At 39.0% G+C, this 15,697-nt stretch overlaps 1 protein-coding gene across 5 annotated transcripts in view; it reads left to right on the forward strand.

Moving 5' to 3' along the window:
- The window catches only part of Tcf12 (transcription factor 12), a 270,002-nt gene extending 254,538 nt beyond the window's left edge, over nt 1–15,464 (forward strand). For 4 of the 5 annotated variants that reach the window (XM_005347649.2, XM_005347651.2, XM_026779115.1 and 1 more), the window contains 5 exons: nt 2,246–2,360; nt 2,910–3,072; nt 5,400–5,632; nt 9,359–9,512; nt 13,165–15,464. In XM_005347649.2, coding sequence (XP_005347706.1) covers nt 2,246–2,360; nt 2,910–3,072; nt 5,400–5,632; nt 9,359–9,501 — 654 coding nt within the window. In that variant the 3' untranslated portion in view covers nt 9,502–9,512; nt 13,165–15,464. The remainder of the gene's footprint in view (nt 1–2,245; nt 2,361–2,909; nt 3,073–5,399; nt 5,633–9,358; nt 9,513–13,164) is intronic. The other variant, XM_026779114.1, reaches the window with a different exon arrangement.
- Nucleotides 15,465–15,697: the final 233 nt, after the last annotated feature.

Raw genomic sequence — 15,697 nt, forward strand, 5'->3', positions numbered from 1 at the left:
AGCTCTGTAGACCAGGCTGGTCTCGAACTCACAGAGATCCACCTGCCTCTGCCTCCCGAGTGCTGGGATTAAAGGCGTGCGCCACCACCACCCAGCGGGTCCTCAGGTTTGTGGCTCAGTCCCTAGAATAGGATTTCCAAGTGGCCTTCCTTTCCTCTTAGGCCACTTGGTAGTCAGTTGGAAGAAGGCACTAGTATGTGTTAAGGACAGACTTGACCAGGATGCCTTATGTCAGAGTTCCATGACACTGCTGAAGGTTTCCCCTTTAGTCTTCTTTCTTTACTGATTGTTAGGTTAGGTTCTTCAGGGTTTTTTGGGTTTTTTTTGTTTGTTTGTTTGTTTGTTTTTTGTTTTGGTTTTTGGGGTGTTGTTGTTGTTGTTGTTGTTTTTGAGAATCTAAAGTCAAAATTTTCAATAGTCGAAAGAGGTTGGAAGTTTATAGTCCCTCTCTGCTTTAGGGTATGATTCTAATGCATGAAGAAATCTACATGGTTTAGGAAGAGAGGTACAGACTTGAATATCCAAAGGGAACAGTGATAGAGTAATCCTCATTGGTGGCTAATTCTCAGATAATTTTGAAAGTAGCTATAGAGCACATTAAAGATGAGAATAAGGATAAACGACTAGTATTTGTTTTAAAAATCTAAACAGGGGGCTGGAGAGATGGCTCAGAGGTTAAGAGCATTGCCTGCTCTTCCAAAGGTTGAGTTCAATTCCCAGCAACCACATGGTGGCTCACAACCATCTGTAATGAGGTCTGGTGCCCTCTTCTGGCCTGCAGACATACACACAGACAGAATATTGTATACATAATAAATAAATATTAAAAAAATTAAAAATCTAAACAGCTGATATATTTTAATTTAATTAAACTCTTCTTTGGGTACTTTTATTTAGCTCATAAGATATCAAAGGATAAACCCACATAAGGATATTTATACCTCTTAGGATAAAACCCACAGTCATAAAAGAAACAAAGGTACACTAATTACTTGAGGTGTTCAATGCTTGATAACTTGTTAAGGCTGAAGGATCTGTTAAAAAACAAATCTCCTGTATTATCCAGGCAGTAAACTATTTAATTAAAGGCTTAATATTCTAGTCGACAAGTCTGCTTCTGTTCTTATAAAAAGCTTTGTTTGTAGCATGTTTCTCTTAAAGTAGTGCAGTATCTAATGGTTGGTGTTAGTGTGCTTTACCTTCTCATTTGGATCAGCTACAGCTTGGGTTAAGTTTGTTTAAAGCTTAAGAATAAATGTGGGGGGAAAAAAAAAGAATAAATGTGGGGATTTCATTGCCCAGGAATACAAAGCCTTTAGTTTGCTTTAGTTTGCATTACAGGTGACAGGGAGGAAAACTAAGCGGCTGTACATGTGGGAAGATACCAGTTAGATGAATAGCATTAGTACCTTCCATGTGGGGCTATTGATGAATAGCATTAGTACCTTCCATGTGGGGTTATTGATGAATAGCATTAGTACCTTCCATGTGGGGCTATTGATGAATAGCATTAGTACCTTCCATGTGGGGTTATTGATGAATAGCATTAGTACCTTCCATGTGGGGGTATTGATGAATAGCATTAGTACCTTCCATGTGGGGCGATTTTACCCACATAGGAGCAGGTATGTAGCATAGGTTTTTGGGTTTATGGGGCTCTCTCATGCTGTCCGTTTTAAATTGCCTTATCTAGCTAGGATGTGGCATTTATTGGCAGCCCTTTTGGCCTTTTTTGGGTTTTCAAGACAGGGTTTCTCTGTAGCTTTGGTGCCTGTCCCAGAACTAGCTCTTGTAGACCAGGCTGGTCTCGAACTCACAGAGATCCGCCTGCCTCTGTCTCTCGAGTGCTGGGATTAAAGGCGTGCGCCACCACCGCCCGGCTCTGCATGGAATTTTAAATGTTGAAACTTACTATTTTTTTAAGTAACATTTGGATTCAAAAATACTTTACTACTGTCAAGTATTTAAAAATATTCACTAAAATTCAGAAAAAGTAGCATCCAAAAAGAGTTGTTAAATTCAGATGAATAGTACTATATTCTCTATAAAAATCCTCTATGAGACTTATACAAAGCTAAGTGGAGTGGTACATGCCTGTAATCCTGGCTATTCAGAAGACTAAGACAGGTGAGTCACTTGAATTAAGGAGTTTGGGGTCAGACTTTTAGCTGACCTATCAGAAAAAAATAAAAAATGGCCACTTTGTGACTTCTTTTTGTTGTTTTGTTTTTGTTTTTCACTTTAGGTTGGAACTCATCGGGAAGATTCCGTCAGTCTCAATGGCAATCATTCTGTCCTGTCTAGTACTGTTGCTGCCTCAAACACAGACCTGAACCATAAAACACCAGAAAATTACAGAGGTAACTTTTGTCATTTTTCAAGCAGTACTGTAGAAACCCTTGGTATTCTGTCCATTTGAACCGTCGTCTGTGGATCAGACTCTCCCATAGTAGTGTTACCCTGTGGATGCAAAGTATCACTGTCTATTGTTTATCCATCCATCTTGACTCTGAACCAAGTTAACTTTAAACTATGGTCCTTGTAACACTGGCTCCAAGTGCCTGTCCTGGAACTAGCTCTTGTAGATCAGGCTGACCTCGAACTCACAGAGATCCCACTGCCTCTGCCTCCTGAGTGCTGGGATTGAAGGCATGTGCCACCACCACCCAGCTTCAGTATAGATTTATAAAGAAATACAAATATCTAGGTTAGATTAGGACTGCTGACTTCTTGACCACTAGTTTCTGACAAGTTGTTCCTGTCTCTTAATTATGTACATTCCTTTACCTCCAGAATGTTCCATACAGCTCAAACCCTAAGTATATTTACCCTCCTGAAAGCTTTGAACCATCTTGATTGGAACATGGAAATCTAGATTTATATTTTATGTTTCCTTTCCATTGTGTTAGGTGGCTTGCAAAATCAGTCTGGAAATGTTGTTCCAACAGAAATCAAGACTGAAAACAAAGAAAAAGATGAGAACCTCCATGAGCCTCCTTCATCAGATGACATGAAGTCAGATGATGAGTCTTCCCAAAAAGACATCAAGGTCTCATCTCGAGGCAGAACAAGGTATGTTAGTGTCCAGCCCTTAAATCTCACATATTTGTCCTGGAGGAAAAAAAAAAAAAAAAAACCTTTGGGACAGCATTAAGTGCTATGCTTTAGTAACAGCCAACTACATTCCAGGTGCCAGGCTGTGATTTTTTTTTTTTTAAATTTGTATTTACCTATTTCATCCTCACATCTCTAAAGAGAAGGTATGTGAATGTCTGGCTGAAGGCATGATTTCACACCCCTTTATGTCTTCATATAGATATAGAAAGGAGCTGCCTCCCTTGTCTCAGTTGCTCAGTGTGTGTGTGTGTGTGTGTGTGTGTGTGTGTGTGTGTGTGTGTGTGTGTGTGTGTGTGTGTGTGTGTGTGTGTGTGTGTGTGTGTGTACATACACACACATACATACATACATACAGTAAGAGAACAGGTTAAACTATTTGCTGTTTGTCAGCCAGTATTTGATCTACTACAGAACTAAGTATATGGTAGAATCTAAATGTGGTTCATACAAGCACCAGCCTGTTGCTTATTATGTGGTATTATTGGAAACCACCATATGCTTTGGTTTTGTGTCATCTGTGGCTGGGTTTGCTTTACATTGGAGATTTGAGTAGTTGCCACAGATACCATTTGGCTCACAAAACAGGAAATATTTATCAAAACAGGAAATATTTATCATTTGTCTCTTCATAGAGAAGGTTTGCTATTCCATGATTTCAGCAGTATTTTGAGAAAAATGTAAAAAAAAAAAAAAAGTTCCAGATAGAGTGATAGTCTCAGGAAGAGTTTTAAGTCAGTTAAAATTGACTTGCTTTCAAACGTGAATTTGGACACATTAATACATGAGTTTTAAGTGATTTGTGTGTCTTCCTTCAGATATTTTTTTAAGTTTTATATTAAAATTAGGTGATTTAGGTACTGGGGGCTGGAGAGATGGCTCAGTGGTTAAGAGCACTGACTGCTCTTCCAGAGGACCTGGGTTTAATTCCCTAACTCCAGTTCCAACACCTTCACACAGACATCATGCAGGCAAAACACCAATGCACGTAAAATAAATAAATCTTTATTAAAAAAAGAAAAAATATCTCAAAATAATTAGGTGATTTTTATGTGCATGTACATATATGTGGTTTTGTTTTTCAGACATTGTAGCTTAGGTTGGTCTTGAACTCATGCTCCTCCTGCTTCAACCTTCCAAGTTGCTGAATTACACACATGATTAGCCAAACCCAGCATGACTTAATGTATTTTCAGTGCATCTTATTTTATGAATAGTTTGTCAACAACATATCTATCACATGCGGGTATTGATATTTAATATGTTTTTGTGTGTTACATTATATTACAAGGGAGACTTCAGTGGTGGAACTGAAAAAGCCACGACCATCCCTTTCTTCCATTTACACAACTAACAAAGAGCTCCTTTGCCTTTGACATTCTCAGTGCTTTCAAAGCCTAAATGTTTCTCTTAAGAAAAATGAATTTTTACAATCCTGTGGTTTTAATATACGTCTTACTCATGTGAAGAATATAAATGAGAAAGTAAATTCAGTCGGAGAATTCTGAGACCACTTCTAGGCATCTTAACTTATAGTTTTATTATTCTGAACACATTTTAAGAGATAATTTATATCCTTTCTTCTCTCCATGTCCATTAGGAATCAATAAACTTTCTACTCTAAAGATCCACTTACACTTTATGGGTCATGTTGTCCTTGTCACATCTACTCAATTGTTTGTAGCAACAAATAGCCATATATATATTTGTCTTTCCAAAAAAAATTCCAAATTTTTTCGTCATCACATCATCAGCATCAGAACTATGTTTTGAGACCATCTGTACCTTGTCTTCTGTCCCTTATGTTCCAGGTGATTGCCAGAGTGCTTCTAAGCAGGCATGTTGTGCTAATGCTCAGAGACAGGACCCTCAGCACTCAGTGCAGTTGAATCAGTGGGAACTCCTAAAATGCAGCTTCTGGGTCTGTAGATTGGGTGTAGTCTTGAAAGTCTGTGTTGAAGTGGTCCTGGTAGCACTGAGGCTGCTGCTGTGTGGGTCCTATCTGTATAACAAGGTGGTAGAATTTAGTTATGTTTCTTGTTTATGAATAATTTGCTTTCATGGAAAGGCCTTTATGCTGAAATGTATGGTGAAGAATGTATTAAAATCAATATACAACTTTAACTGTTCAGGTACAGTGAAGAGAGGAAAGTCATATAGCTAAGTACAGCTGTTGCTCTGGTCTAGTAGGAGTTAAAATTTCCATTTTCACCTTTATACTTTATAATTTGGCACAATCAGCATTTCTCAGGAAGCTCATAGACACTGTTTCTGCTGTTATCCAGCAGTACCAATGAAGATGAAGATCTGAATCCGGAACAGAAAATCGAAAGGGAGAAGGAAAGGCGGATGGCTAACAATGCCAGAGAGCGCCTGCGCGTGCGGGATATTAATGAGGCATTCAAGGAGCTTGGCCGAATGTGTCAGCTTCATTTGAAGAGTGAAAAACCTCAGACAAAACTCCTCATTCTTCATCAAGCCGTGGCAGTCATCCTTAGTCTAGAACAGCAAGTCAGAGGTAAGTCAGTCCAGCAGAGACAAACAGGCAAACATTCATTAACTATGCTTTGCTTAGGCAAGTTGTCTGAAAGCTGTCTGTGCCGTCAGGATCCAACTCTCCTGTACTTCTTAGACTCAATATCCATAGGCTGGGAGCTTCCCACAAACCTGTAGAGCTCAATCCTATGAAATGGGCAGAGAACAAAAAGCATCAGCCTGCTGTTCAGCTCGGAGCCCATTTCCTCTTGTGGACTCAGTGTCTATGTTTCACTGTTGAATTTAATTTGTCTCAGCCTGCCCTCCTCTCTGCACCATGCTGTATTCCTTCCTTACATGCTTACCCTGGGGCTTCTACAAATACTGCTGGTTAGTAGTGTGACTAAGCATGGCTCCTCCCTGTCTTTACCACACTGGTGTCCTTTATACCCATGTTAGAGCTGCTTTATTGATCTCTGTTAGAAATGACATAAACTTCTAAGACACACCTATGTCACATATGTGTGGTTTATAAGCTTCATTTGTTTAGTTTGTATTTGTCATAGCACCTCTCTGTGCTGGGCAGCTATCAAATAGTAGACACTTCTGCCCTTAAGGTTCCACTGTCTAGCTTGTGTTTCAGCAGTCGCCTGTGTAGTCTGTCAGTTGCTAATGTTTTATTTACAACCTTTTTGCAAGGAATTAATAAACGTTGCTCTGGACCCCAAGCCTTATACAAGTCTCTTTGCTTGTGAGCAACTCTCTTTCCTACTTGTGTTGGGTTATCTAGATGTTTGTTTTGGGTTTAAATAGAGTAGGGTAGGCAAGTGCTTGAAAACTACAACCATGATCCATCAACATCACAAAAGATGACTACACAGAGAATCACTGGAACAAACCTTCATAAAAACCGGTCATCGCTGCAGATTCTTCATTTCTATGTCCCTCTGGTATGTTGTATGTGTAGGAACAGTGTATAGTCACCCTTTTCCTAAAACCAGGAATGTGCTCATCTTGATCAAAACCCTAGAAATGTGTGTAGAGGATACGTGTTCATGAGACCAGATCTTGAAGAATCACAGCCTCCTGTGTAATGCACCAAGACTGGCGGTTGCTCTCGTGATAGTAACAGGAACATTGTTCTTTCCTTAGCCATTCTCATGTTCAGTTATTACCACCCACTTATTTCTTGAACTGTATCTGAATGAACACTTGGCCCCACTCTGAAATCAACAGTGTCTGAGGAAACCACAGACGCATTCTCCCTTTCTTTAACTCTTGATTTCACCAGCAATTTACTGTTAAAGCTGTCTTCTCTGTCTGTGTGATCAGCAAAGCTGCCAGAATTTATTCTTATTTAGCACCTTTTCATTCCCACCATGTATTAGAGCTTAAAAAAAAAAAAGACAGTTTTTTTTTTAAACTTTCGAGTGGAGATACCTATTCTCAAATCCAAGTCATTAAAATGAGAAATGTTTTATTATTTGAAAAAAGTTAGAAACCCTGCCTTTCACAGGTGGACCTTGTTCATTTGTAACATGCGACTGAACAGAAAAACCAAGTCATAGAGAACATCCAGGCTTGTCCAACTACCTCATAACTGTACTGTTCTGAGTGTAGCTCTGACTTTTTCACATTTTCTGAGCTGTCTATGGAATTCTTTACTGATTAGAGATGAATGAGCTTCAGATACACTGAACTGCAACTGTCCTAGGGATTGCTTTAATCTCAGGAAGGCCTTTTCTTCTATTTTCATACTGTAAGCCTGAAGTCCAGAGCCTTTATTCTACAGCTCCTTTTCAAGACTCCTTGAAAAGCATTCAGATGCCTCTGTCCAATATCTTATCAGCTCCCAGTGCTGCCTGGTTTTTGGCAGTGTCTTCTAAGCTTGGTGTAGTTGTCATTGCCTGAACTATAGCTCCAGCAATTGAGACTTGTAATAATGTTCATTTAGGAAGACTTGGTATACTTGTAGTCCTGAGCCCAGCAGTTTACATAAGGTGTGCTTTGTTTACTTGGTTTAGTAGGCCTAGTCTGGCACCTTTTGGTTTGCAATGTGCTCCAGACTACATCTGACAAATCCCAACCTTGAGTCTGTAGTGGTATATTATTTGTATTTTGATAAATAAAATTTTCCTAAAGACCAGAGGCAAGTCTTAAAGCCATTAGAAGTTAGGTAATGGTGGCACACACCTTTAATCCCAGGATTTGGGAGACAGAGTCAAATGGATCCCTGTAAATTCAAGGCTATCTTGGGCTACACAAGATCAATGCAGAAACAAATCCAGGTGGTGGTGGCTCACACCTTTAATCCCAGTCCTAGGGAGTCGCACACCTTTAATCCCAGCACTAGAGGGAATATAAAATGGGAGGAGAGAGAGGCTTAGTCTGTTTAGTTTGTGGTCACCCAACCTTGGTAGAGGTAAGACTTCTTATAGTGGCTTGGCTGCTTTTTCGGGTTGAACCCCAATTTCTGTCTCTGGGTTTTTATTATTCATGTTACAGTAGTCTCCTAAAGCAGACATATTTAGGGTTTGGTTGGTTGGTTTGGTTTTGGGCTACATAGTGAGACTCTGTGTCCCCCCCCCCAAAAAAATGCCATTTCTGTGAATAATATGCTCATTACAGTTTAGTTTTAAATGATCTTTTTGTATCATTAAGGTATTTTGAATCAGTTTATAAACTGATGTGCATGGCACTTAGCCTCGTATAGCATATGCTTATAACAGAAACAAAAATTAAATAAACTGTCATAAGCAAGATACCTATGCTTACCTTTCCATTTTTTAAAAGATATATTTATGCATTTTATGTATATGTATATTCATTTACATCTGCACACCAAAAGAGGGCATCAGACCACATGAGTCTACAGTTATAGACAGTTTTACACCACCATGTGGGTCCTGAGGTTTGAACTCAGGGCCTCAAGAAGGCCAAACAGTGCTTTTAACTGCTGAACTATCTCTGAGACCCCACTTTTTCATTTCTCATGGTAGCCCCTATTCTTTTTACTTCTCAGAGACACCTGCATCACACATCGTATCTTGTCATCTTGGCTGTCTTCTTAAAAAGTTTTAACATCTTCCTTGCTATACCACAGCCACAGAAAGAACTCTGTCATCTTATTCTATGTGTATATTAGGGTAGGGAAGGAAAGAATGCCATGGTCATCTGCTTCCCTTGTTTTCATGTGTTTCCTACAAAGGCATAGTTTTCTGAACGGGTAAATGTGAAGTGCAGCACAGATGTCTTTCCATTAAGAGTGTACCCGGCCTACATATTAATTCACTGTATCCTATCATAGCAGGACCCATAAAGAGAACTTGATTGACAAATAATAGCACTTACCAAGATTTGTTTAAATATTAACATGTGAATTTCAAACAAACTAAACCCTAGAAGACCAAATAATAATCAAAATAAAGAAAATACAAAGTGATCACTAAGAATTCTTGTGTCTCATTTAATACTGAAGGTTTAGTTCAAGCATATTATGGTTGCCTCTGTAAATTAGAAAATTTAATATATAAAAATGAAATTACAGAGATTGATCATCCTCACAGAAAGAACAATAGCAGTTTGTTCAACTTAAAACTCAGCAGACTTTATCCTTGGCAGGAAGATAACCACAAGTTAAGGCTATCCTGGGTAACAGAGACCAGACCAGTCAGGCCTGGATATCCAATCTCTGTCACTTGCCCAACCCCTGTCCTCAGCTCCTTGTTCTGCCCTCTTACATACTGATAACAATTCTCTCCTGCTATAGAGAGGAACCTCAACCCCAAAGCAGCCTGCCTTAAGAGAAGAGAAGAAGAAAAGGTCTCTGCTGCGTCAGCAGAGCCACCAACCACACTGCCAGGAACCCATCCTGGGCTTAGTGAAACTACCAACCCTATGGGTCATCTGTAAACATCAGCCAGGTATGTATGGTCTGGGAAGGAAGTACAAAGACACCGCTTTATTTTAAAGTGGTTAGAACTATGGAGCTACTTTCTGGCAGGCACTGGTAATTGTAAAGGTCACTTAGAATTCGGAATACTGTGATCTGTTTGCTTTTCTGTTGTCTCATCAAAACCAGTATCATTTTAGACCAAATTACTATTCAGATCATTTGAATAGCTTGCAGCTCATAAAGAGATGCCAGGTCTTCTTAGTCAGCACATTTGCTCATTCTCCAAGAAGACAATGTCATAGTGACTCCTTTCTCAAACTTCTCTGCTTCTTTCCTTGCTCCACATTCTTCTGTTCACAAGGATGAGCCATACCATGGAGTAGTCTTCCGCTAACCATCTATACACTTGCACTTGGATTCCTGACACAGTGTCAAATGCAGTGTGCTCTGAACCCACTGGTGGATGAATGTAAATACATTAGGTGATACACCCAAAGTAGCCCTCTTTCTGGTGGAGTGTTATTTATTGAAGACTTCAAAGTTAATATTTTGGAAGCTGTGTGAACTATAATTATTTTTAACAGTAGCATTTTAGCTAGCAGCATGGATTAAGAATAGAACTGATAACTTCATTGGGAATTTTTGGTTTTAGCTTTTGGTTTTTTTTGAGACAGGGCCTTACTATGTAACCCTCACTGGCTTAGAACTCACTATGTAGACCAGTTTGCCCTTGAACTCACAAAGATCTGCTTGCCTCTACCTCCCAAGTTCTAAATTGAGGGTATGTGTTACCACTCACAGCCATAACTCCATTTTCCTAACCTACCTTCGGTGTTGTATATAGTAATTTTCTAAAATTTTTTGGCAGATATAAAATAGTAGGGACAAAAGGATGGAAACAGGAATATCAAATGTAGTTTCTTTTGGTTAGCTTTGTGACTATCTCGAGATAAAAATCTGGAATTTGATAGAATAGTGAGTAAGTAAACTGCTCTTTCAGTGTAGGATTTGGTTTATGCCAACACTACCAGAATCAAATTAGATTGCAGTTAAAAATGCATATGGGGAAAAAAAGGAAGAAAGGTCAGTATACGGATAGTTATCATTGTAACATTAGCACCCTGAAGGGAACTCGATAAACACTTTCCCACAAATATCTCCATCATGACTAGGTTTTCATGTCACAGAGTCCTCAGGCAAGAGCTTGCTGATTTACATACTTTCTAAAAGGCAAGCCTTGCATTCCGTGGAAGACAAAATGTTGTAGGAAAGTAACTGGTCTGTTTCATAAATACATATTGGTGTCTTCAGATAAAAACATGCCATTGTTTCTCAGTGCAGAGGCGACATTTTAAGTTGACAGGTCTAGAAGAGCTGTAATAAGAAGTAAATTCATACAAAGCTCAAGTCATGGGTTTCCCTCAGACTGTGAAAAGAACATTTACTAGACTCAGAGCCTGTCTTGTTTCCTGTCTGCTATTGTTGTTCTCCCCAGTTTATTCTTGATTTTTCCCCGTTTTGCTTTCTGCTGCTTTGGAATCTCTAGCCTTATCTTTCTCTATAATGTAGAAATACTCTCACTGAGGGGCCCCTGAGGGGCACAGTGATCATGTAAGCCTGTTCAATCCCCAGAATCCACATAGTTGGCCTTAGACCACCATAGACTCACAGTGGCAAAAGTGCTTCTGTGCTTATTAATAGTAATAGTAACAATTCAGGAAACATACAAAAAGTTTCCAACAATTTGCCACCGTTGTAAAACCAAGTAGCTTTTAATAGTTTTCGATCCCGGGAGTATCACTGTTAACAAACAGTATTGTCTTTGATTCTTCTTAAACTGTTCTATTATAAGTAATTTTATTTTTTATTTATTTATTTATTTATTTATTTATTTATTTATTTATTTATTATGTATGCAATGTTCTGTTTGTGTGTATGCCTATAAGCCAGAAGAGGGCACCAGACCTCATTACAGATGGTTGTGAGCCACCATGTGGTTGCTGGGAATTGAACTCAAGACCTTTGGAAGAACAGGCAATGCTCTTAACCACTGAGCCATCTCTCCAGCCCCCTATAAGTAATTTTAATAGAATTTTTCAGGGTTACTAATAACATGTATTATATTGGAAACATGCATGTATAAAATTTGAACTAATAAGATAATTTCTTAAATTCCTTAGACAAATATTTAGTGAGGACCTACCTTGGACCAGCAACTGGGGCTTCAGAATTTTCTGTTTAGAATAAATGAATATAAACAACCCAATATGGTGGACTGGGGGCAGCAGTGAGGGAGTGTTGTAGTTACAGTGTTGAGCAGTCAATGGGTAGAATCTGAGGTCAGTTATTGCCAACTTACCTGTTCCCAAAATGGAGGTTAGCATAATTGTCTCACTAAACTGTTATATAAATTCTTAATCATAAGCTCTCCTTTACATACACATCAGGTAAAACTCTAATAGTCACAAGTTAGCTTCACTTTCCATGATTCCAGTTACTCATAGCCAGTGTGATTCTTTGTGCTCTAACAAATACAGCTTGCCTGAAGATCAGAGGGCAGAGCTTGCCACTAGTTAACCATAGAGGCCAGGCAGTGGCAGCACACACCTTTTAATCTTAGCACTTGGGAGGTGGAACAGGAAAATCAGGAGTTCAAGGCCACACTGGGTTACTTGAGATTCACCAGTCTAAAAGAGTAACAGCTCACATCTTTGATCCCAGAATTTGGGATCCCATGCCTTTAATCCCAGAATTAGGGAAGGTGGAGACAGGAAGTGATATGGCTGGGTGAAGAGAGGAATATAAGGCTGGAGGAGATGGGCTCAGTCCCATTTAGTCTGAGAATTTAGTAGAGGTAAGAAGTCTCTCTGGTGGCTGGCTCCTTCTTTGATTTTTCAGCATTTACCCTGATACTTGACTCCGGGTTTTTATTATTAAGATCAATTAGAATTCTCACTACACAACAGTAGTCCATAAACAGTTTGCAATGAAGGCTGGGTGTGGTGGCACGTCTTTTTAACCCCAGTACTTCAAGGCAGAGACAGGTGGGTTTCTATAAGTTCTAAGCTTGCCTGATTTTCATAGCAAATTCCAAGCCAGCAAGGATACACAGTAAGACCCTGTCTCCAAAAAACATGGGTGGTTTTGATATGCTTTTTTTATATATATATAATGAAATTGCATTCAGTCCTTTTGCTCTGTCTAATGTATCTACTCCATATGCACTGCTTACCTGCTGCTCACTAAGTAGCCATTTTGGTTATCATACCCACTACCATAGGTACTTGTTGAAGCAGTCCCTATGTCCCTATCATACTTACTAATGGCCCCAAAGCATAAACTTAAATTATAATATATTGTTAAAAGTCTTCTATTTTATTGTTTATTTGCCCATATTTTTCTTTGCCTAACTTGTAAACTTTATCCTAAGCATTTATGTATAGGAAAAAAATTGTAGTGCAAGTAAGATTTAGTTCTTTACAGAGTTTCAGGCACCCAATGAGGATATTGGGTCATAGCTCCCTCAGATGAGGAAGAACTTCTGATACCTTAGAAGAAAGAGACTCTTGTATAAGTCACTTGGAGCACTTTAGTGCAAACCTAGGTATAATGAACAGCTATTGGGATTGGGGAGTGGTATTATTGATAATTGTATCCTAACTGCCCTCTTTCTGCCACAGTTCCAGCATCATCAGCAGGCTAGAGAGAAGGTGACCTCTCCTCATAAAGACTTGGACAACTCAGATTATCTGAAGACACAAACCTGACAGGAGAAGAAAAACAAAACACTTGAAGCAAGAAACTCAAATTTAATCCTATGATCAAAGTAGCTGGTCAACACTTCCATCAGAAGTGAGGATAGGAAGCTCATCAGAGAACGCCGGCCCATGAGGTGTTTGCAGTGTATCATTCTGCTGTAAGCAATGTGTCGCTTCTGCACAATCAGAGACTGTCTCATCTCTCCACTCAACGTGGAAGTTGCCTTGTGCCTAAACTGAATTGACAAATGCATTGTAACTACAAATTTTATTTATTGTTATGGAACTGTGAGGTCTACATATAAAGGGAAAAAGTTCATGTGGGAAGCTGATGTACACTCAGCTGATGCCAGCATTGTTAACGCTGTTCACAAAGCAGTGGCAACCATTGGCCCTTAGCATTCCCGGCATACCTGTTAGTGTCTTAAAAAGGAAGGGAGTCCTTTGTTGCCCTCTCCGACCTTCGCCATATGAATAGTGTTTTCCATGAAATAGGAAAATATTACTTGGTATAGCATTCTCTCTTCTTTTTTCACTCATTTTTATTTTCTCTTTGTGGGTGTTATATTTGATCTGAGTCTGCATAGTTTATGGTCACAGTCCAGAACCCTCCTCCAGCCCTGTGTGCTTTGTTCATGTCCTTGCAGTGATAAGCAGACACCATCTGTGACCATAGCCTAGCTAAGATTTTGAAAGGGGAAATTTTGTCCCCTGGATTTGCCCCCAAATAAACATTGCTTTATTTCTAATAATCACTAAGACTTTTCAGGCTTCTAGGTTTCATAGTAAAGCTATAATAGCAAGAAATGTAACTTACAAGGGAGAGTCTACTTTTTAGAAATTGCTTTGTTTTCCAAGCAGTAAGTACTACATAATATGGTACTTGTAAAGTGTTAGCTGTAAGTAAGCACAAAATGCATTCAATACAATACAAAGATGACTTTTCAGGCCATGATCATGGTGAGCGTAACAGAACCTGGGAGTCCCCAGGACAGGCAGTCTGAACGCACACAACCACTCCAGGCTAATTACCTATGGAATCCAAGAGCAATGGTCACATTTCCTTACCCTGGCCTTTACTTCTCTGTCCTTTGGTTGACTGATCAGTGCGGTTGGGGCAGGGTGTGATTTAATCACCTATAAACCACCTGCCTTTGCCCTAGGAAGAGCTAGATTAGCGCTGAGCTGTACTTGTCATTCCATTTTAGCATTACTCATTAAAGCCCCTCTATCTCTAATCCTTCATACTTGTATTTAAGACACGGTAATCACTTTGAACTTCCATGAAATCTGTCTTCCACCACAGCAGCGCTGGGAGAGAAAAACATGCTGAACATTATGGTCTTGGCTAAGTAACTCCTTAGAGCCAGTATCAGTGGCAGTCTGCACACAGAAGAAAAATCCCAAGTCATTCTGTAACTTAAAACAACGGAGAATTTGAAAGAACAAAAGCTATTAAGACAGCACTTCAGATCTCCATCAGGACTATTTCTAACAAGTCAGTCTTTGGTAAATTTAGTGGACTTAGGTTGCATATGTTCTCCAGTTATATCAGACTACCTGTGGCCTTGTTCTTCATTTCAGTGTTAATCGGCTCAAACAGAAGTTGTTGCTTATGATGTGTGAGTGAACATAAGCCACTGCCTGGCCTTTTTCTTCAGAGCTTGTTGTCTTTTTCGCTATATTAGACTTTGCAGTATGCCCAGAAGCTTTCCTTCATAAAATAGAAAGAAAAAAAAACATTTGGCTTATTTTTCACTGTAGCTAGTCTTTTATACAATAATCTTGTAAGAAAATTTCTTGAATTCTAAATATTACTCTTTCTAGATTTTTGAAATCAAAAATTTTCAGTAAAAAGTTTCTTACTTTATTTTATTATATTAGGTAGTTAAAGAAAATGTAGGGTTATTTACCATAACCTGTTCATTAATATCAGAAATTTACAATAGCATTTTAAGAGCATAGTAGGTTCTAGCATACCGTGTAGTTCCTATGGAGTATTGTGAGAGCGAATTGTTGGGAGATGAGCTGCTTTTCATCTTGTTCTCCAGTTTCCATTGTCGATTTATTGCAGATTTGTATCCTGTGTCAAATTCAAGGTATTATTGATAAACCTTTTCAACCAGCAGCAAGAAGTTCAAATTTTTTTTCTGTCACTGTAACAGAAAACACAGTATGTATATAACATTTATGTAGCAATAAATGTGCCATCCTTTTTTTAACATAGTAAACTAGTGAGTTTTTTACACTTTTGTTTCCCACAGAATAATGTATTTTGTTTTCTTTTCTCTACCTCCTTCCTCCTAGAAAGTCTCAAACTGCTTTTCCTGTCTGCACTAACTGTGCTTCACGGGTGACCCTGCAGGACAGATGGGCCTGGGAAAGCTAAGATGACACATCCCAACCTGCACAGTTCTCTTGCCCTCTCTTCTGATGCTGGCCTCTTAAGCCTTTA

The sequence above is a fragment of the Microtus ochrogaster genome, chromosome 5 (assembly GCF_000317375.1).
Source record: "Microtus ochrogaster isolate Prairie Vole_2 chromosome 5, MicOch1.0, whole genome shotgun sequence".
NCBI classification, from domain to species: Eukaryota; Metazoa; Chordata; class Mammalia; order Rodentia; family Cricetidae; genus Microtus; species Microtus ochrogaster.